General features: G+C 40.3%; 2 protein-coding genes across 2 annotated transcripts; both read right to left on the reverse strand.

Moving 5' to 3' along the window:
- Nucleotides 1–193: 193 nt before the first annotated feature.
- jagn1a (jagunal homolog 1a) lies at nt 194–2,400 on the reverse strand. Its single transcript, XM_079666591.1, has 3 exons — nt 2,347–2,400; nt 1,492–1,595; nt 194–1,408 (listed from the first exon to the last, which is right to left on the reverse strand). The coding sequence occupies exons 2-3, from the start codon at nt 1,581–1,583 to the stop codon at nt 946–948; spliced, it is 555 nt and encodes a 184-aa protein (XP_079522717.1). The 5' UTR covers nt 1,584–1,595; nt 2,347–2,400; the 3' UTR covers nt 194–945.
- Nucleotides 2,401–3,247: 847 nt separating this feature from the next.
- On the reverse strand, nt 3,248–16,568 carry col8a1a (collagen, type VIII, alpha 1a). The gene is made up of 3 exons (XM_079667254.1): nt 16,468–16,568; nt 7,003–7,294; nt 3,248–6,747 (listed from the first exon to the last, which is right to left on the reverse strand). The coding sequence occupies exons 2-3, from the start codon at nt 7,283–7,285 to the stop codon at nt 4,811–4,813; spliced, it is 2,220 nt and encodes a 739-aa protein (XP_079523380.1). The 5' UTR covers nt 7,286–7,294; nt 16,468–16,568; the 3' UTR covers nt 3,248–4,810.
- Between the last annotated feature and the right edge of the window lie 6,614 nt (nt 16,569–23,182).

Raw genomic sequence — 23,182 nt, forward strand, 5'->3', positions numbered from 1 at the left:
AGTATAACTTATACATGTTCTGAAAAAGAACGTGCACAAAGAAATGTAATAAAAAAGAACACTGGTTTAGTGTTTGCAGCAAACCATCACACACACTTCTGTGGAGATTCTCTCCAGCATCCTCAATAATACACTGAATAAACGGGCAGTGTGTTAAGAAGACATTTCTTGAAAAAGATATCCAGTAACACGCTTTATAATGCATATTTTATTCTGAAACACAGGAGTAATGTGCTGTCTTTGATGCTGAATGAGAAAACATGAAAATATATCAGTACAGGCAGCTATTCTTATCACCATCTCTATGTTTTAATAGCTGAAATAGATTCTGGAAAGGAGGTAATATGAGAGGTAGACTTACAGAAGAAACAGCATCAGCACATCTGTAGCAATAAACCTAGTTCCTTTAAAGGTAGAGTCAGCAATTCTAATCCAATATATTTTTGTCAAATTCAGCAAAAACCTCCTCCTTGCTAGAAATATATATTCAGTGTGTGCTGAAAACAAATCTGGTGTTTGTACACAGCCCTGGCTCTGTAAATGGTATACAAAACATGTCTCACTCCCAGTTGCAATTCTTGAATTCACTTCAGACTTCACATAATTCTTAGAGTGATTACTTAACATTCCTTTTCCTAATTTACCAGTTTCTTAGTTTAGATTCAAGCTAATGATGAAGTGGGAAAAGTAGAAGGCATTCTATGTTTATGGGTGTTGCTTTGATGCCACGCCTGATTGTGTCTTCTTGCCACTCAAAATAAATTATGATGAACAAAAATAAAACAAGTTTTAACAAATAATAAATAAGCCAGGTTCCTGTACAGAAGAAACTGGTTTCTAATGTATCTTGTTTCATTAAATTAATTAATTATAAATAGACTTAAATAAGATTCATAAATTAAGTTAAAAACACAGTTTTTTCCCAGTCACAGCTTTTTCACTCGATTATTTCTTCTTCTTTTCCTGAGTGGAGTCAAACCAAGAGTCTAACAGCTTCTTCATGTAATATAACTGCCAGCCGTGTACTTGAACAGCAACCACCATGATGAGATACATAACAGTCACTGCAGAGAAGCCGAAAATGAAGCGGTAGGCCTTTCCATGGCGGTAGAGCTGCTGTGCCACAGGAAACATCTCCATTCCACCGTAAATGAGTGGTGCCACAGAGAACAGCCCTGCGCTGATCATGGATAAGACCAGGTAACTTATATTGTTCTTTGGAAGGGATAGGGCACTGCAGAACAGAGGCAGGAGGCTGAGCAGGTAGGGGTACTCCCACTGGTACGGCATGGACACTATGTCATGGGACACTAGGTTGAAGTGGCTGACAGTCACTTGTGCCGCCACCAGCAGCCAGAGCAGGAAATGGACCAGGTTTAACTTCCGCACCTCTGACTTCATGGGAGCACTTTAAAACCGATAACAGATAAACAAGGTGTTAGTGACAGTAACAACAAGTATGGCTATCAGAAATACATGACAGGTACTTGCCTCATCTGGTATTGTGGGACCGACACCCTCTCTTTGTACTTGAATTCACTTCCATTGGTGCCACCTGGTCTGAGACCAGCACGTGATGTCATGTTGAGGCAAACCTAAAGACAAAACACATTTTATTTCAGCAACCAACACTTGACAGACCTAAACCAACAATCATTTTTTTAAAATTATTTGTTCCATATTATGTTTGAAAATAATATGAAAAAACCCATGACAATCTCATAAATTACAAAGTGATATCAACAAGGTGCTTGTTTTTTTACAGCAGCCCAAAGCCAATATATTTTTGAAGATATTCAAATGTATATCATTTATATTAATACATCTGCAAATCCTCACAACAGGAAGCTGGATTAGACGTTTGGCTTGAAAATGACTCAGCCCAAACGACCAATTATCAAGATAGTTTATTTGACTATTTAATGATTCCAGTATTTGCTCTAGACCCAAACCTAACATTGTATACTGTTAGCCTGCTCATTTTAACTACATAATGAGACTGGATTAAATGGCAGGTGTTACAACACAGACACGATGCTATCAGAAGAGAAAATCAAGTTAGAAATGACATCAAATCAACCACATAGTACGTGAGACCAATCTGATTTTCTAATAACAAAGTGCTACCAGCTATTAAAAAAAACAAGAGTAATTAGAGGCAGATTAGTTGGGCTGTTATATCAAAGCAGGCTAGCGTGTTAGCTGCTGTTGCTAGCTAACCTAATTCAGTATAACCTTTCAACAGATCTAGTTACGTTTTGTAGCTTACGACTGGCTTGTTTCTATATTTAGCAAAAACAACACAGTGTGACACCATTTCAAATCTTAAAAGCTAACAATGCTTACCCTTACTGCTGCGTATTTCCGGAAGGTTTGGAAGAGCTCGTTGAATGAATCTGGACTAACAAAAGATGTGGTGACAGATGTTGCAAACCCCACTGCGCATGCGCTGTAGTCGATTAACTCCCCCCCCGCAGCATCAGCATCTCGTCTCACAGCTGTTACCAGTAATGGAAAGTAACTAAGTAGATTTACATTACAAAAGTACTGTACATTAGCACACGTTTGTGGTACTTGTACTTTACTTGAGAATTTCAATTTTTGCTACTCCACTACATCTTAGACGTAAATCGCGTACTTTTACTTTTAATTTATTTAATAACTGAAGTTACTTTGCAGATTTGGATTAATGATAGGAAATATAATGAACACTTAGGTAAGCCTATAGTTACACCTGGAGTAAATTCACAAGCTACCCTGCAGCATACAAAGTAATTAAAACTAGCTGCACCTTTACGAGCTTTAATAAACACATTAATAAATCAATAATAATAATCAAAACATATAATGTATATTATTATGGAATGGGCCAATCTGCATAATGAGTATTTTTACATTTGGTACTTTACCATTTTGATGCTAATACTTTGGTAATTTATTTAAGTAACATTTTAATTGCAGGACTTTTACTTGTAACAGTATTTCTACACTCTGGTACTTCTACTTTTACTACAAGATCTGAGTATGGCTCCCAACTCTGGTAACAAAGTACATTTACACAAAAAAAATGTGGTACTTGTACTTTACTTGGGTATTTTCATATTACGATACTTTATACTTTTACTTCATACATTTTTTTTGGCAAATGTTGTACCTTTTACTCCACTACATTTATTTGAAATGTTTAGTTACTTGTTAATTCTTACATTGAGCAAAAACATTTCAACCATATATTCTTTTTATTTAAACATTTTTTATTTAGAAAAACAACATGGTAACAAAACACGCGATAACAAAAGTGAAAAATTAAGACATTAAATCTTTGGTTACAACGACAATATTAGCACCGTGATAAAATAAGAAATATACATTTAGTTTTCCTTTAAAAGTTGTCATGCTTTTTGTCCTTGTCATAGCATGCAAGGGATCGGCAGATTAAATAATAAATTATTGACATAACCATTCTTATGAATTGCTGCGACATTCAACACTTGCTTTGAGTTAATTGTGATAAAAATGTATTTGTATTTTCTTTAAACCTGGCAGCAAGACGTACCAAATGAAGCTCACCAAGGGTGCTGTTACAACTAAAAAATGATTAATCTTACAAAACAGTTACAAAATACAATCAGTTTAATTTTAAATAAAAAGAGTAAGTAAGAATATAGTTCATTTGAATTTATTCCCAACATGATTTCGCTCTGAAGGAAACCTAAATGCAGAGTTATTTGATCATGTTGGTAACCGAATGAAACATATAAGCCGTATACTGTTTTTTGTCGTCTTTAATATATAGCGTAGGGAGTGGTTTTCATAGGCCAGGGCAATATGGTATGTTAGTTTGACCTTTGCACTTTTGCACACACATTTTGTTTCTTTACACCCATATACCTGTACGTAAAAACTAAAACATAAGATCAATATTACATTCTTACCTATTGAATCTCACTCATGGGAGCAATTGTCAGTCAGCCACATATATCATGGGTGAGCATATTTTTTGCCATAAAATAATTCACCACCAATACCAGTCGGCCCTATTATGCTGAGGCTTATACAAGTGATATAGGTTGCTCCCACATTGTAATTTGCAAATGTAATTATTGTTGGTAATCCACATTGGGGATTAAGAGATTGGTCCATGATAAATCTGAATTGCTGGTTATGACCACAAATGTGTTTACCTCCAAAACCTATACAAAATGATTTAATGTAAACACATTACTTTTTCATTTCCTATAAATCATTTCAGATGCTTGCAATTATCATACATTTATATTTATTATGAATGCATGCACGCTTTAAATGTTGTACTGTAATGAATAAACCATCATGTTTTGAAATATTTTCACATTCGTCACCACAATGGGTAGCTGCCAGTTTTGAAGAGGTGCAGGAACAAAATGTGGCTTTGCGTAACTAGAATTGGTTTGTTTTAGTTTTATTTTGCATACTCTTCACATGTACCCTTCTTCCCTTTCATATGTTTGTACAAAATGCAAATCGTTTTTTTTCTCTTCTTTTAATGCCTTTTTATATATTCTATTATATTTTCAAAGCTGTAAAAGAAAGAAACATTACTCTCCAAATTATGTTGCTATAAGGCTATAAAGTATAACAGCTGCTGCACATACAAACCTTCAGGCTTCTGATTTGTCCTCTCATCTCTGCTGATGAGATCAATACTTTGTTGACTTACCATTATATAAGACTGCTAAGTCTTTGGTGGTTTATAATAATGTTTATATTATACAAAATAGACTCCCACTTTGATCTCATAGAAGTACCTCTATCTCTGTAGTTTGTGGTTTCACATTGGATATAACAAATATCCAGAGAATGAGGAGTGCACATACTGTCCAGCATAAAGTCCTGAGGCCTGATCTGAGGGCAGCTGAATATACACAGTGTCCCCTGGTTGTAGAGGTAGTACTGCACTTCCTGATGCTTGATCTAAGAAACCCTTTTTGTATTCATCATATGTATACATCACTGGCTCATTGTTCCTCATCAAAGCCACCCAGACATTAGCTCCTTTGCAATGAACGTGGTAGGCAAAGTAATAAATGCCGGGCATGTCACAGGTGAAGATTCCTGTTTCTGGGTTGTAGTTTTGGCGACCATTGTACAAGAGCTTGTCGAAGACGACTGGAGTGCCCACAGGTGGAAAGGGAGTGGTTATTACAGCTGTGAACGCTGGCATTTCCAGCCCACTGGCCCCCATTGCTTCTGCCCCGTTGCCTCCATACTTTCCCTTCTTTCCATAGCCGCCAGTCTTAACACCATCTAGTTCAGGGCCCATTTGAGAGAGCACTCCAGCGAACTCAGGGGACAGACCCGATGCACCAGTTGGGCCTGGTGGTCCAGGGAGGCCAGGCTGACCACGTTGTCCAGCTGGCCCTGATGGCCCCTCTTTCCCTTGGGGTCCTATGGGACCAGGAAGACCTGAATTTCCCTCACCTGCAATGCCTGGTGGACCAGGAACACCGCCATCTCCTTTTGAACCTGGGAGACCAGAAGGCCCAATTGGTCCTACAGTGCCATCCATTCCAGGGATTCCTTTAGGACCTTGAGGTCCCAGTGCACCAGGTAATCCACCTTGTCCTTTTGGCCCGGGAAGTCCTGGAGATCCAGGCTTACCAGGTAGACCTTTGTGCCCTCCATCTCCTTTCGTTCCACCCGGTCCTGGTGGACCTCTTGGTCCTGGCTCTCCACGATCTCCAGGTAGACCATCCTTACCAGGTATCCCAGAGGCACCAGGGTTACCCTGGTCTCCTCCAAGCCCGTTAGGTCCTACTTCTCCACAATCTCCTTTAGGACCAGGTGCACCTAAACCACCTGGGGTTCCCAGAGGACCAGTAGGACCTGGTGGACCATTTGGTCCAGGTGGTCCAAGCATACCAGGCAGGCCCCCGTAGCCTTTATCTCCTTTTGGTCCTGAAGGTCCAGGTTGTCCACCCATACCTTTATCACCTTTTGGTCCTAGGAACCCTGGTTTACCAAATCCAGGAAGTCCGGGCTTTCCTGGCAGACCTGGTGGTCCTGGATGACCTTTCCCACCTGGCATGCCTGGCTGTCCTGGCAGGCCATTTTGACCTGGTTTTCCCTGACCCGGTAGACCTGGTGGGCCAGGCTGTCCTCCTTTCCCAGGTGGCCCAGCTGGTCCTAGCTCCCCAGGATGACCTTTATCTCCTGATGGTCCGAGTGGCCCTGGTGCCCCATTCAAACCGGGTTTTCCAAAACCAGGCAGCCCTCTTGGGCCAGCAGGTCCTTGGGTCCCTGGGAGCCCTTTGTGACCAGGTTGTCCTGGCTGGCCTATCCCTTTGTCTCCTTTGGGTCCCGGTAATCCTGGTAGTCCTGGCAAGCCTTTGTGACCTGGCTCTCCCTTGAGACCTGGTTGGCCAGGTAATCCCTGTCCCCCTGGTTTACCTATTCCTGGCAGCCCAGGTGGTCCTGGGGGACCCTGAGGCCCTGTCTGCCCAGCTGGCCCTTCCTCACCCCTAGGGCCCATTTCTCCTTGTGGTCCAGGCTCACCACTTCCTCCTGGCTTGCCTGCAAGTCCTGGCAAACCTGGTTTTCCAATTCCAGGCCCCCCTGGCGGACCTAGTGGTCCTGGTCGTCCCTCGGGTCCGGGCTGTCCATTCCCTGAAGCTCCAGGAGGTCCTTCGGGTCCCTCAGCTCCAGGTGGCCCGACTGGGCCAGGCTCTCCTTGGGGAATCCCCTCAGCGCCACTAGGGATTGTCTGACCTGGATAAATATTCAACAGGAAATTATTGATTTGATAATATATAGGCAATGCTTTGATTGTTAAGCCAGGGCATACATGACCATGACATGGACACTCAGTTGAAATAGAAAAACACAACAATGGTTCAATAAAAAAAAGATGTTTTGTGCCATTAATGTTCATTGGCAGGTAGTGTCACATTTGTCCAAGATGAGACTGATTTATATTTTTGGAAGTTTGTTGGTTACTGGGTGTAAAAATGTTGATTTTCTCACCTTTGTCTTGGCCCCCATTATAGCCGTCTCCTTTATGAGCATTGCCTTTGCCCTTGTGCATGGGCATCTGGGGAATCTCCTTCCTGTAGTGGGGATACTGCATATACGGCACCTCTTTGCCAAGGTACTGTTGTTGGGGAAAGCCTTCTTTGCCCATTTGTTGGTGGTGTTGCACCGGCTGGTATTGCTGAGGGTGTTGCTTGTGTCCATAGTATGCCCCAGCAGTCACACAAGTAAGTACTGCGAGCTGTAGCAGTGTCAGAAAGAAAGGGAGGGGAGGCATGGCCAAGGCCTGTATGGAAGGAAGACAAGACGAGGTGAGTGAGGGATCTGCATTTCATGTACTTTACTAAGTATTTCGATCAAACATTGGTATAGTATCGGTTTAGCACTTCTTGAGAACCTCATTTGCCAAAGTAGGATTTTGGTCTCCCTCTGCTGGATTTACATTGGAGCTGCACTGACTTGTGACCAGTATTTGCAGTCGGTTGCACTAATACTGTATGTCATTGTGTCATCCACTCTATCTAATATTGTCACAAGCAGACATAAACCTGAAAGTTTTAAATGTATTTTTCTGCTTAATAGTTTGTGGTAGGATTGATTGAACTCTTAATGTTTACTAGTTATTTTAGTAAACATATTAGGGGTTGTGTATGTTACTGTTAAAAGGTTAAAACCGATTGTATCTGAGAAGGATACTTTGAAATGTGTGTTAATTTCAATGTTGGCCCTACATTAAAGTTAATCTGACAGAATAGGCTGGAATAAAATGAACCTCCTGTAGGTGTCCAGAAGGGGGAGACACACAAAGAGTCACATATTTATTTTTGAAAGATGTCCTGTTATCAATACACTATAAATATACACTTAAAGATATACTAAAGTACCAGTGCACTAATTAATCTGTCGAACTGTCTAAAAAATAATGTGATATTGAAACATTTGTATTTACATGTATTCAGACACACTGCTTTTTTTGCTCTTTTTATGTAAGTATGTGAAGTAATTCTGCCACTTTCCAGTTAACTCACTGGTGTGCACACACCACTCCTGCTGGTATTAATAGGAACATTCTTGTTCTTCGTACATTAGTGCAACATATTTAGTCAGAAAAAAGGCAAAAAAAAGAAAGAAATCTCAATAACGACACAAAAGTCGGAATGTGACACAGGAAGGCGGTTAGAGTATTTCATGAGGAATATCTAAAGCAACCTATAGATGTCTGTCAGAAGTTTAAGGAAGTCCCCAAGTCTCAAATATACATTATATATTAAAAAAAAGTTGCGGTCCAAAAGTTGTGGTCTGCTTTAAATGGACAGTAACAGAGAGAGTCAAAGAGGTTTTCCTTGGCTCCAAAGCCAGTGAATACCTCACCATAAGCTGCGCCTCTGAGTGGTTACTGTTCAGTTTTTCTTTATAAGTGCCATTTCCATCCCAGTCTTGCATCTCCTGACACACTCATTTTATTACAGCCAGCTCATCCGTGGTTCTTCTAATTTGCATCCTGAACCGCATCCTAAGTGTCCACTCAATCACTGGCTCTTTGGATCTTTTCCGCCCTTTGACCTTTTCTCATTGGACTGGTGATTTTGACATGGCCGTGCCACTGTCTCCCCCGATGAGAGCTGGCCTTTCAAATAAGCCCAGCTTGTTTCCATAGTGACAGGAGCCAGACATGCCAAAGGCCGTGGAGGAATGCTGCTTTTCCCAATAAGAACTGGGACCTATGTTTGCCCACTGGGAATAAGCTTTGTGTGAATAATCAACATTATGAGGTTGATAGACAATAGAGAAGTGAAGGAAATTAGTTGATGTGTGACAACCTGAGCATCAAACTTTTTTTTCTTTGTGTTAAAGTTCCCACAACTGACAGTAGTAGGAAAACAATTACTATTAGGAGATGGTAGGAAAAAAAGGGTAATGAAAATAAAGAAAAAGGTAAAAATGTATAATGCTTTGATCCAAAAGATTGTGTGTGAAGGACTGATGATGTTTCTTTTTTTCAAACACAAATAGGTAATGCCATAATTTAGCAAATGAAAGGTTAACATACTGATGAGATTAAATGCTCAAACCACTTTAAATGAATATTTATCACCAGTATACTGCTAATTTAGAACGGATTTCAGTCATAATTCTTGACACTATACACATGTAGGGTACGAATGAAATACTTCTAACAGGTGAGGGTTATAGAAAAAAAAGGTTCCCTGATCCTAAAGCATTTTTCAGGTTAAAATATTCAGACACATTTTTGCCATCAAGTACAGAAACTGAACAAAAGCATTTCAAGGCAACAATGTTTGTGGAAAAAGGAGCTAAACTTTCCCTTATTGACAGGATGACATTATTATCAAAATCCCTTTTGATCTATAAATCTATCCAAATCACTATTGGAATGTATATGTATGCTCAATAAACATTGTTTATGAACATTTGACCAGCTCGGGGTTCATTTCAGAGTTTTCAGATTTACACTCCTGTACATTGTATAATTAGGGTTTTATCTGACTTGCATAACACATATTTACAGAATTAACTGAACATGTAAGTATGAAAAGTTACATTTGAGAATACATGATGATGGATTGCAGTGATGCGTAATATTTAACCTTACATTGCCATTTATTTATATACAATACATTAAAAGCTTAAGAAAATAAATAGGACAGTTTTACTGCTTCTTTGGAACGTCCCAGCATGGTGTCGGTGTGTGTGTGTGTGTGTGTGTGTGTGTGTGTGTGTGTGTGTGTGTGTGTGTGTGTGTGTGTGTGTGTGTGTGTGTGTGTGTGTGTGTGTGTATGTATGCATGCATGCATGCATGCATGTATGTATGTATGTATGTATGTATGTATGTATGTATGTATGTATGTATGTATGTATGTATGTATGTATGTATGTGTATTTTTAGGGGTTGGAAATATTCAGACTTTTACGGCCACAGATCAGAGGGACCGTACAACGGGGGTCTGTTCAGCGTCACATAGCAACACCGTTACGATGTCATGGAGACCGCTGATTGATGGAAGCACCTCCTGTCCTTACCTGCTGAGCTTTTCTCCAACACATTATTCTACATAAATGTTGCCTCCAGAGTGACTTGTTCACACAGCATGGCCACTTTCAGACATCTGACTCAAACATTAGCTAACGAGTTTCCATGTTTTAAATGAAGCATGAATTTAAACCAATGAGACTATAAAGAAGTCTATTATGCCAAATTAACTTTCCTTTTAAAAACGTGAGTGTCATCCTTAATGATGCCAGACATGAAGTCAGGTGTTTGTGAGATTTAAAGTGTAATTTTCTGCATGTTTGTGTAAAAAACAATTCATCTTGTTCATTGATGTCTTTCTAATGACAAGAATGAGAATCGGGAACAGCAACCATGTTCTACAATTTCAGATATCACACATTCAGTTCACACACACTCCATACTTTGTTTGTTCATAAGGCAGGAAAATACACATATAACTTGAAGACAAAAGAAAAGCAGTGTCATGTTCAATTAACATATATTTGTGCAATTATGGATAACAACTTGGAAAACAAGCTGAAACTGTTTCGGAAGAGCAATAACCCGATAAGTGTGCACAAATGTTACATTTGCTTTGTATTGCTCTGATATTTGCCTGGTTTGTATAATTACGTTTTTCGTTTTTATTTCACACAAGAGTCTACGGCCATGCGAGCAGTTTTACCAGTTACTGACTCTTTGAACTAAATAACGCCAAGGTGCTTACATTTTCAAAATGTTAATGCTAATATGCTGATGCTTATGTTACCATGTTCAGCATATCATCTTAGTTTAGCAGGTGCTAGAGCGCTTTCATTAACCAATAAGCATTAAACACAAAGAACATATTATGGGAACGCCATTAGCTTTACAAGTAATTATATGAACCAAAGTTTCCACCGATTAACATCTTGACCAGATGATGGCACCAGAGAAAGAGTCAGAGGAACACCAAAGTCATCATGATTAATCATCTAGGGACCATTAAACTCAGTAATCCATCCACGGAGGTATTTCATCCCTACATGCCGCTAGTGTTGCTTTAAAAAAAAGTGTTACCAAATGTGTTCAGACCATGATCTTTGTACAGTATTTCAGCTTAAACAGTTGCACAGTGAAAAATAAATAATCTACTCTATCGTAAAACTTTCAAACTACATCCATCACCTTTAGTAGGTCCTGTCAATCAAGTTTAGGCCCACACATCAACCATGTGACCACAGCCCAGGGGGAAATGGATGTACAAATATCTGCGGTCTGAATCCTAATTCTTCAACATCTGCTGCCAAATCATGTGTGTCTGGTCATACACCACTGAGCTCTCAGCATGTCCTCTCTGGCCCAGACACTCTCAAAAATAAGCAAACCTCAAAGTTGTCTACATTGAATGTAACGTATGTGCATGTGTTTCCCCCTGTTTCCCTTACTACATCCAGATGTACATATGTTTTGTCATAATACGTAAACCAAACACAGTAAATTGTCAGGTGTGCGGTGTGAGAGGACTCATGGGCATCATGTGTCTGTAAGATGTGGTTTTTGATGAGTCAACTTTCGCCCAGTAAAAGCTTGGGTGTCGACTACTGCGATTTATACAAGGTGCTATCTCCAGAATCTCATTAAAACCGCAGCAGCTGGCAACCCCCTGAACAAATGTGTAAGAAAAACTATAAGACTATCCAAAGTACAATATGGTAAATGAACCTCAGCTTCCTCTGTAATTCTGATTTACCATAGACTGAATTACATGATTGGAGGGAGGTAGTGAGGGAATTTTAAACACGTTCACATGTCCCAATTACAGATTTTCATCACAAGATTAACAATCGCTATATCTATGGAAAACGTGATAACACAAAATACAAATGCTATTAGTCGAATTTAAATTCAACTTTTCTATTGTTTGTTTTCTCTCTTTTTGGCAAATGATTTGTTTGTTTGGGGGTTGGGAGTGAGACAAAGCCAGATCCTAAATATTGGATTATTTACACAATATTATTATATATGTATCACATTAAAGGAGACATGTCATGGCCATTTCCACTGATCATAATTCCATTGTTGAGGTCTACTAGAGTAGATTTATATTGTGCAATTTTTTCAAACTCACATTGGTTTCTCATACAGCATCTCTGTAAACTACGTGTATTCACTGAATTTCACTCACTGCCTTTAACAGCTCGTTGTAGCTCCAGTAGCTCCAGCCCCCACCCTCCCTGTGAGCACAGTGTACTCTGATTGGTCGGGACGTTGTGAATCGCGCTGAGCTCCGTGGAGGTGTTGTTTCCTTGTTTAGCGATACACAGCGAAACACAGGCAAACTCGTCCTGAGCACACACAAACTCACAGCCGAAGTAAAAACAATAAGTGTGGCTTGATATTGAGTAAGAAAAAGGTTGATAAACGCTGTGAGAATGGGTCTGCAGAGAGAATTTCGCCGCGATCCCAACTGTCTGTTATCAGCCTGCAGCCAGGGAGGAGAAATCAGCAGAGGTGCATGCACTGTGTGTGTGTGTGTGTGTGTGTGTGAGGAAGTCCGTGGATTGGTCAATTTGGACCAATCAGAGGGGGCTTAACGTAACGGCTCCGCGGACGCAACGTAACGGCTCCACGGATTGGTCCATTTAGTTCCGGGTACGTGCTTACGAAATCTCGTACCCGGAAGAATCAAATGGATGATGACGTTTCACCATGGATGTTTCACCAACGAGGCGTTTTGGGGAGGTATTTTCTGTGTTGAGTTTTACTCGCAACAGGGTGTACTTTGAGGGTTTTGACTCTGCAGACCATTTACATGCATAAAAACCTTCATAAAACACAAGGGGATGGGTAATAACCAGAAAAGCATGACATGTGACCTTTAACAATTAAAGGTGGGGTAGGTAATTTTGGAGAAACCAGCTCAAGTGCGTTAGAATTTGAAAATACACAACCGGAAAAAATCTGCCACTTCCTTGCAGAGCCCCTCCTCCAATACACACGAACGCGCACATGACCAATGAGGGCACGAGATAACTGTGTGCACAGATGGAAGGCTGACAGGCAGGTAGGCCATCCAGTTATTTTAGCCGGGCCGGCTCAGATGATTGGTCGTGCTTTTTACAGTACTACGGCTTCCACAGATGACATTTTTTTATGGATTTTTTGTCAAAGCACTTCAGATATTCATTGCTATCGGGATGTTAAGAACATTTCATGGAATATAACAAAAAGTGTATCTCGAACCGGTTTCTCAAACTTACCTACCCCAGCTTTAATACCGTTATATTGTGACAACACGTGAAGGAAGCCTAAAACCTAATGAAGAAATGCAACCGTCCTAAATGGGCTTATTGCAACATACAGAATCAAACAACATTATTCAGTCAAGTTTAAAGGCTTGGAAACAATCATATCTTTGATGGAAGGACAGAGATTTGGTTGATTTTTGAGAAAAGAAACAAGGAAAGCCTTCATTCCTATTGTCACTGTGTCTGCTGTGAAACCCAGCATGGTGTGATAAATTTAAAAGTTACATTTCTTTGTACTTTGCTGAAACTTTCATCGTACACGTCAACACTCAACAATGTTGGACAGGAACATAAGAAGAGATACAGATAATGATTAAGAGCAGCTTTTGGCAGATTCCTCACTCATGGAAACACACCTGTCTCTGGTGTCCTGGATTCATATTGCTCATGCACAAACCCACGCACCTACACTCACACACACAGCGACAGAACTCTGCTGATGGGACAGGACGGCCAACATTTTTTCCTCAAAAAGAGCACCTTTAATCTCTCCAGATGGAAATATCAGCGCTGTGTCTCCAGACACATCTGTCTATTCTCTCTCTGCTGTCAGATTCAGACGTCTCTCTTCCCACCGTCTCCCTTTCTTCCTGAGCTTCTGAGTGAACAGAGATGTGCCTGTTCTGCACCTTCCTCACCTTTGCCTCAACATTTTATATTTGCCCTTGCTGGCCCTGTATCTCCCTTTGGAAACATCCCGGTTCAGTGACCTTGCAGACTGCCGTGGAGGACTGCGTGTCTCTTTGAACCTCAGAGCAGAGACATGCACCACAGAAAAGTACAGTAGTGATGAAATGTTAGATGTTAAATAGTTATAATCACATTCTGGGCAAAACATCTATAGACATAAAGTGATTTATTGTTTTTACATGAGTAAACGTGCATATTTATTTAGTTTGCTTGTGCTTTATGTTTGCACAGGAAGTATTAGAGAAGCATTTAGCCCTTAAAGTACTCATTTATTCAGTCAAACTACGTCTTTGAGTTTCCCTTTCAGCCTGACCAAAAGCTAGTGTTTAAAAGAATCCCACTGAACATGTTTGGCAAACCACTCCTTCCTCCTTATGACCACAAACCATTTACACATTTATGTATAAGCCAGCAGTATACCCTACCACTCAATCTTGGTAAGTGCACTGACGTTGTGGTTTCTCAGTGAAAGGGTAAAAAAACATTTGCAAATCCTCGCCTCCCTAAACGCAGCTTTTATCACAAAGCACACCTCGTAAAATTAACACCTCTTCAAGTTGAGCTGCAAATGTCTTCTGTCAAACAAACACACAGACACACACACATATACACACACATATATACACACACACACACACACACACACACACACACACACACACACACACACACACACACACACACACACACACACACACACACACACACACACACACACACACACACACACACACACACACACACACACACACACACACACACTGCCACAGCTGTGCAGCTAAATGAGCCAAGTGTTGACTTCGGACCCTTTGCTTTAGCCAACCATTATTCTCGCTTTTCATTGGTTCCTTTTGTCCGGTGCATTCCTGAAGTTTCCAAAATAATGTATACAGGAGGTTAAAATGTTGTATGCGCACACAGTGAAGCAAACACTCCATTTGAAAGGTTACTTCTTGTGCACACTACCATCAATGTCTGTCGTCACAGACTTTCACACACTAAGGTCACTGCGGCCATTCGCTGATTTTATTCTCTGCAATGGATTGATTGAGAAATAAATAAAGAAGAGAGAGAAAAGAAGGATATTGTTGTAGAGCAATAAGAATGGAAGAAACAATATAAGAAAAATACCTGATCCTAGAAAAGACCTAGGAGAATTCCTTGTTGTGCATTCCCCCCTTTATTTGTCACATTTGGCGTTGGGATTGAGACAAAGCAAGATCAGAAATATGGGATGATTTACAGAATGTTATTTATGTGTATGACCGTATTCTTCTGAGGACATTGGCAGATCTGTCTGTCAATCCCAAAATGTGTTTTCCTTGCATTGTTTTAATTTGAAGTCGAGCAGCTAAATCACTTTGATAGGCTCTGATTTCCTTGTATAAATAAATGGCTGTTAACAATTCTGGAAAACAATAGTGTCTGATTAGGATGCGTTTATCAATAACAAAATCCAAATGAACCATCAGCATGTTCAATGTGAAGTCATCGCTGAGGCTCAACTCAAGCCTTTAGATATGTCTGAATATCTGACCATGATAAAAAAAATGTTTAATCCATAGATTCAATGAATTGATTTCCTCCTTTAGCAAGTCAATTATTTATAGTCGCTGTGACTGAAAATGCACCAAACAGATGATCAATGTCAGAGATAGTGGTTTTGCAAAGCAAATCAGGCCATGGAGACAGAGCTGCTCTGAGCCACAGACAGTGTTTGCTCTACAGTCTCTTCTCACCAAACTGCTGCTCTTACCCCCATCACGTATTTCTGACAGTTTGGCTTCAGCTTTCGGCACACACATGAACATTTCTCTCCCAGATGGATGAGCAGCACATACTTCAGCTCTGGAGAAAGCAAACTATCCAGGGATGCAGCAGCCTGGGAAACTCCTGGCTAACTTCTTCTCTGCAGGATGATGATGTGCAAGATGCTAAACTCTCAGCTAAAGGCAACTTTAATTGAGGCCTTTTAGATCCACCAACAGTCAAAAATTAATTTAATTAGTTTCTGTCACTGAAAAAACTCACACTAATCTTTGAGTTAAAAAGGTTTTCTAAAAGTTTCTAATAATAGGAAAACTTGTATGCACATTTTATCTGTCGTGCTGTATATAACAATGCAATATTTTTATATAAGAAATGCTATTTAAAGCTTTAGTCAAAACTGAGGTTACTAATCCCATTTATGTAACACAATATTAAAGCCAATAACAAATATTTTCGGTGGATTTCTTCCAAATTACATTGAAAGCTACATTTTGACTAACCAATTGAAGGACGAATTGGATGCAAAGTACATTTTTGAAATAACATCGGAGCTCATGGAATGCACAAACACTCAATTAATGGAAACAAACCAACTTTCATGCAGATGCACACAAAAAAAGAGTATTAATTACACAAATAAACAGAAAATCAAAGCAATTGAAACACAGGATAAAGTGAGAATAGGACATTGCTTACCTTTGTGAGTGGCCTTTATGGGGGAATAATCACTGCAGTCAGACTAAAAGCAGAAAAGCAGGAAGACAGACTACCACACAGGGAACCCTGGGAAATGTGCTCATAACAGACGCACACCTTGTGGACACGGCTTATATCTGCTGGAGGGTGGAGCCACTCAGTGGGTGGGGGAGAGCGAGAGAGGAAGGGAGGGATGGACTGAGTGTAAATTTAACCTCCTAAAAAAGTAATACCATAATTTAGAGTGGCAAAACAGGCTCACATGACCCTGCTAGGCGCCCACAGTGGATGGCAACGATAAAGAGGAATGTTTCCCTCATTAATATTGTCATATACGGGCCACTGTGTGCATTATTCACATGTATGAGGCCACATGTGAAAACATTTTTGGATCTGACCGAAAGAGAATTTGCATTTTTGAGTCAGAATTCTGAGAAAAAAGTAAAAATTGTGACTTTAATCCTCTTCCCTAGACCCCCTACCCTTTCTGTGTGACTCTGAACCTCAAGTTGTCCCCAATTGCATGCAGCTCTGCGATTGGTGTGTGAACGAGAGCCACAATTGTAAAGCACTTTAAATGGAGTCCATTTATAATTGATGCTGTTGCTACACAAAATTACATTATTGCCTTTCAAAATATGGGTGTAACAAATAAAACAGTGTATAAACCTTAGGTTTAACATTCAAATTTAGCAATAATCTAAAGATACATGAAGCTTCTCTGTAGTCCGCCATGCCCACAGTATAATGAATTCTGAAAGGGGGGCAATGTGAATGGATTATGTATTTTGGTTATACAATAGTGCATCAATATACTGTTAGTTTTGAATATTGTTAGTTCGGTTACGTGACTTTCTGTAAGTAAAAAGTTGTTGGAAATGTAGAACAGTAACTTAAAGTATTTATATTACTGTTTCTATCATATGTTTCATTATTCGCAATCATAAATTCAACATCTGCATTCGTTGCCAAGCAGAGGGAAAAATAACATCCGTGCATTTACACCTGTCATGGCAACAGAGTGAAATAATTCCTCAGCATTACACGTGGTGAAAAGGTGTCGGATGAGCACTAAGAAGTAAATTCAGTCACAGCTGTGGACTAAAAATACGCTTTTTCTCAGAGGGCCTTTGTTAGTGTGTGACGACAGACACTTTCCAGGGCAGGTTCGACACCTGTCCACAACAACTTAGTAACTCTGACGTGTTCAGCAACTAACTATTAAACAGCACACACACACAGCACCACCCTGTGTTCTGCACCTCCGCTATGACCGTGTGTTTTCTCAATTTCTTTTGCGTCAATCGCCCTTGTGATTTTAGATAGAGAACAGAGTCCACTGTGTGTCCTAGTGGAGGGTGGCTTTATTTTGTGTGTGTGTGTGTGTGTGTGTGTGTGTGTGTGTGTGTATGTATGTATGTGTGTGTGAGGATAGTGGGTGCATGCGGTTCCAAAGTGACACAGTGGTGTAAAAGGGTGGATGTCCTGTTGCATCTCCGACAGCCAAGTGTCAGCTCAGTCAGCTTACTGCTCCCATCATGACTGTCTTACTGTCAGTCATTTCTGATGAAGTTCACAGTGATTTCAAAATGTTAGTATTATGTTAAGTGTGGATGAGACAGCATCAAACACAAGTCCTTTAGTTATATTGTCTTATATCTGTATAGAAATGCACTAAAGCCCTTTTGTAAAAAGCCACCTGGTGTGCCAGGCCTCATAGATGTTGGTCAGAAGCGGCCTGCTACACCTACCCAGGAGACTGGTGTTTGTGTCCCAATTCAAATTAACAAGGTTAAGTTATACTTAAAAAGGTATTCATTTGAACCAAAAGCACAATCTTTTCCTAAATGAAACCAAGAATTGTGGACTTGTGGAAGTTGACTTTTGGAAGTTGTTCACTTTCACAACGTAGTAGGTGCAGTTTGGCCAACCTAACTTATTAAAATGTTAATGATTACCACTGATAACATCAATTTAATCGGCTGATAACAATGACAATGTTTCAGTCATTTAAGCTTTATTGTGACAATGTTTGTATTTTTAAGGTAACCCATAACATAAGATTAAGTACCACAATGCGGTATTCATCTTCTTGGGAGCATAGCTTGTAATTGTTCCCCCTACCGCCCACTCAAATACAACTCATATAAATGCAATAAACACAGCACACACACACTCACAGGAACACACTTAGAGTTGCGGCGTGAAAGGTACACGATAGCCAGGGGGTAATGAGTTGTGTGTGTTTACCCTCGTGCTTCAATTCTCTTCCTGTTCCATTAATGAAGCCTCAATGGGCCTCACAACTGCTTCTCACCACCCGGCCTCCACCTGTTGTACTGTGAGCTGCTGAATGTGTAGGTAGACCCATTGCACCGACTCAGTACAGTAAAACCCTCAACCGTGACTCATCACACATCAGCAATCAATTTGTCCTTGTAAACGATACTCACAAGGTTTTATACAATGTGTAGAATACTACAAAAATGACCTTGCATAAACCATACGTCAAAATGTAAGGGATTAAAGTAACGGCTTCAAATGCAAAGCTAGTCTAACGAAATACTGTTGTATCACACAATGCTCTTTCCCACTAGTATAAATTAAGGAAACTTTTCCTAACTGAGTGCTCAGAAACGCACACAAACGATCACCCACATATTCTTTTGTGCAAATACCCAGACATAGAATTGCACACAGTATATATGAGTGTCTTTCCCACCAGCTGGCATGCCCCCACTTTGCCCTGAGAAAGTTTATGATGCATATTATGCATGAAATTGTCCAGAGCCCCTCGATGAGAGTTACACTAGGTATTTGTTTTTTTGCCTCAGCGTTCCCACTTAAACGCTGAATGAAAACACTCATTTGGTTGCTCTATAAATACTGCCTAATAATAATCCAAACAAGTCGATGCCAGACAGAGTGGCATTTTAGACATAAGACGCAGTATGCCTGTCAATGTGTGGAAATGTGCTTATCAGATATATTTGTTACTTCCAGAGCAATCTGTGTCCACTTGTCATTTATCATTCTGTCCCTTGCTCTCAGTCCCCAACTTTCACAGATCATTTGTCTGTGACCTCCGCTCCTCACACTATGTCTGCTCCTATGTTTAAATCACAGCATCTCACCACCTCTGCTTTAGGCCATCATGACAACTGTAAATGCATCTTTGTATTTTACTTGCACAGCTGTGAGTTTATTTTTTACAGTCATAAAGCCGAGAAAATCAGCCGGTCACCACAGCAACTCACTGAATCTGTTTTTTCACAGTTTACCATTTGCTATCCCATGGTCCCTGTCACATATTTAGATGAGTTTATGGCATCTGACTTTGTAAGGCTGCCACATTCCTTACTCTTTCTCTCTTCAACATGAGGCAATGTTGGAATTTGCAGTGCAAACAGAGTAAACATCTGAATGTGTCCGTGTCACCTCGTCCATAGGGACAGAGAGCTGTGGAATTTAGACTGTCCAGAAAAAACAAACAAAATACAAGTGATCAGTTAAACAATCCGTGTCACCAACATAAGAATAAAATACTTTATATATACTATTTTGGCAGTTTCCGAAAAAGAGTGTCTCCATCCTGCATCATCACGTAAACATAGTGTACAAATATGTATGTCCCTCATGCCAGATTCTGATCTCACACTGAGTTAATATTTACCTCTTCATGATGTCACCAACAGCATCCGGCTGGGATCTTTCAGCAGAGAGGTAAATCAGGGTTATACCCACAATGCTTTTCAACAAGTGTGTGATCAGCTTCTTTCTTTTTAGACTTTTACTATTTTGAACTTTTGCCCCAGTGGCCAGAAGAGTGAACCTTGACCTTCCTTCTCTGACCCGAGAGGTCACACTGAACTAACCCCACACGTGAACAATGGAGGGCAGTAAACCAAGAAAATTCAGAAATACGTCACACATTTTATCAATACAACTAATGCACAATCCATGTTCATAGACGCTGCATAAACCTCACTCTTATCATAATGTTGGTCGACAGTTTCTTCAACACTTTGATTCAGACAGAAACATCTTACAACTGTTGGATGCTTTGCCATTCAAATTGGTTCAGACATTCATGGTACCCAGATAAGTGAATCCAAATGACTTTGTCTTTAGCTGTTTAAGTGTATAGAGCCTATAAGGAAACATGAGCATGCTAATATGCTATAGGCTACTAAGACAGTGAACATGGTAAACAATGCTTGCTAGTTAGCTGACGAGCATTTAGCTCAACTCAACAATAAAGTGAAGGATTACAGCTGATAGCACAAATAAACCTGTTACCTTGAAAGTAATGGTTGTTTTTTCTCTACTTTCCTTTTTAGAATATCCACCAAACTGGGTAAAGCCTACGGCAGTCAAATGTACAGTGCATTCCTCATTTTTCAACATAGCTAGCTTGCTAACAGAAGCAAGCTAACTATAGGTCTAAAGTTTCCTTAAAGATAGATGTTGTCTTTTTTATTTCAGTTTTAATTAAAGGAAATATTTGTGACACACACTGTAGTTCAATAGTTCCCTCTTTATCACAGGTCATGATAACCATTATGTCGCAACCTTCAGCCGACACCTGCTCCACTCAGGGTGGGTACTTCTCATTCCTTGCCCCCTACCATTGGTCTAGCAATAAATCATTGGGTTTAAGAGTCCCCTGTGTCACTTCCAAAATGCCCCCTCTCACCACCAACAAGGCCAGAGGTTTGTTATTCAGTTTTTTAAGAAAACAAGCTTGCTGCTCACGCGGTGGGGCTCCCAGGATTTGTCCCACCACCTCCCCCCTCTCACAGACCTCCACCCCATGAAACAAATGTACACTGTCGAGTTTCAGACGTAAGGCGTTCCAATGAGGTCAAAATCCCACAACCTTTACTTTACTTCAAAAATAATCGTCCATCTGTCATATGTACAATATATTTGATCTACTACAAAACTGGGGTTACGGACAACATAAACTATTTTATCACATATTTTGGCTTGTTCTCTCACAAAGTGGGACTACATGTGTAATATATCCATCACGGCAGGCTCCCATGGTTCAGGCCCAACCGCTATGAGCGGTCACTACGACCCCAAACAGCGCCGTCTCCACTCAGTCTACCCAGGGATAATTGTACAAGCAACACAAACCCTCAGACTACAATCATGTATTCATCCTACTGTACATGTATCTGTCACTCTGAGTGAGTGGTGGGCTTATTTAGCTTTGTGAGTTTGCTGTGAATGTACGGTGATTCCACACACTCCCCCGCTCACAGCTGGCCTGTCCCGAGACAAGGCTTCACACAGCAGTGTTGCAGTAGAGCCCCCATACATGCACATAGGCGTACACATGCACAAACACGTGCACAGCCTCCCTTCCATAGTCTTTTCATTTCACATGTTAAAAAACACACAACAACCAACCCAAAGTCCTTTGCCTCAATCAACAAGCTGTAACATTCCTGTCTCTCACCCAGGGCTGTCCAGTAATGACATCACTCTACCCAGAGAGACAGGCACAACATTTAACAAGGTATGAGGTGGCTTCATGGGTAACGTTTTGAATGTGAAAGGCTCTCTTCTCTCATAGGCCCACATAAAAAGAGAAGTTTATCCAAATTAAATATTTCAGTTCATAGGAACAGAACTGTACGTTAGCTTAGCATTAGGACAGAAGTCAGGGAAAAGGAAAATACCAAAAATACCCACAGCCCTAAAGTTGACTAGCTAGCACATTTTATCTAGTTTTCTAATGGGATACTGACCATACACAGCATCTCAAGGTCATGTTGTGTCCGAATTTGCCAGGTTAACGTTATGTAGAGAGAACTTAATGTAGAGAGACCAAAACCAAACGGGGATGTTTCACATCAACCGAAGTCTGTGTACTGTATGTAAAATGCAGATTTCATGAATACAGAGCTGTAATGACCATGGACCAACATTCATGAACTGTTCCTTTAATGTGTTTCTACTGCTTTGACCTCTGTGCACAAGTTTTGTCTTTATAAAAGATCTTCATGTAAATGGAAAGTCACACCTACTGGATAATCCAAAACACCCTACAGTCACACATATGTACAGAAACCCCCCATACTCCCTCATCACACCCTGGTACTACCGCCTTGTTCCTATAACTGCGTCCACAACATGGCACACACACGGCTCTATGAGTGATACACTGTGAGACATGTCAGAGGGAGGCTGACAGTCTGTAGACCGCTGTCACGTCTGACTTATTGTACAGATTAGTGGGAGAAACAAGTGAGTGATAGATACATAATATCGAGGAGGGAATGGGGGCATTAAGTGGCATAGAACCAGTTTATACATGGGGAGATTAAAAAGGTCATTCAGGCCTGTTCTGTTATCCCCTCTTCTGATGGCTGGTCCTGTCCTCTGTTCTCTGCGTTATCAACTGTTTTCTACTTGGCTGTTTCTTTTCAATTACCATGTTTTATGTATTACTGCCTGAAATCGCATGCTGTAGTTTTATTAAATGTGCCAACTGCTAGGACTGTCTTAGAGGAAGATAGCATTTAGATGCGCAGCTCCACTGTCTTGGAATAGTCTGCAATTAAAATGGAAACTGAGCAATCTGGTGCCACTAAATGCTTTTAAAGCTCGGTTGGATGCTACTCAATCGGAAGCTGTTGGTACCTGCTCATGTGGATAGTTATGTAAATTGTAAACCCTGTAATGATGCTGTATGATGTCCTTT

Source organism: Notothenia rossii, assembly GCF_949606895.1.
Source record: "Notothenia rossii genome assembly, chromosome: 2".
Taxonomy (NCBI): domain Eukaryota; kingdom Metazoa; phylum Chordata; class Actinopteri; order Perciformes; family Nototheniidae; genus Notothenia; species Notothenia rossii.

Bases quoted from the DNA above. Each gene is read 5' to 3' on its own strand.
- col8a1a (XM_079667254.1), bottom strand. From the start codon at position 7,285: ATGCCTCCCCTCCCTTTCTTTCTGACACTGCTACAGCTCGCAGTACTT. The intron at 6,748-7,002 runs GTGAGAAAATCA...ATATTTATCCAG, and splicing joins TAATGGGGGCCAAGACAAAG to GTCAGACAATCCCTAGTGGC.
- jagn1a (XM_079666591.1), bottom strand. From the start codon at position 1,583: ATGACATCACGTGCTGGTCTCAGACCAGGTGGCACCAATGGAAGTGAA. The intron at 1,409-1,491 runs GCAAGTACCTGT...TCGGTTTTAAAG, and splicing joins GTCCCACAATACCAGATGAG to TGCTCCCATGAAGTCAGAGG.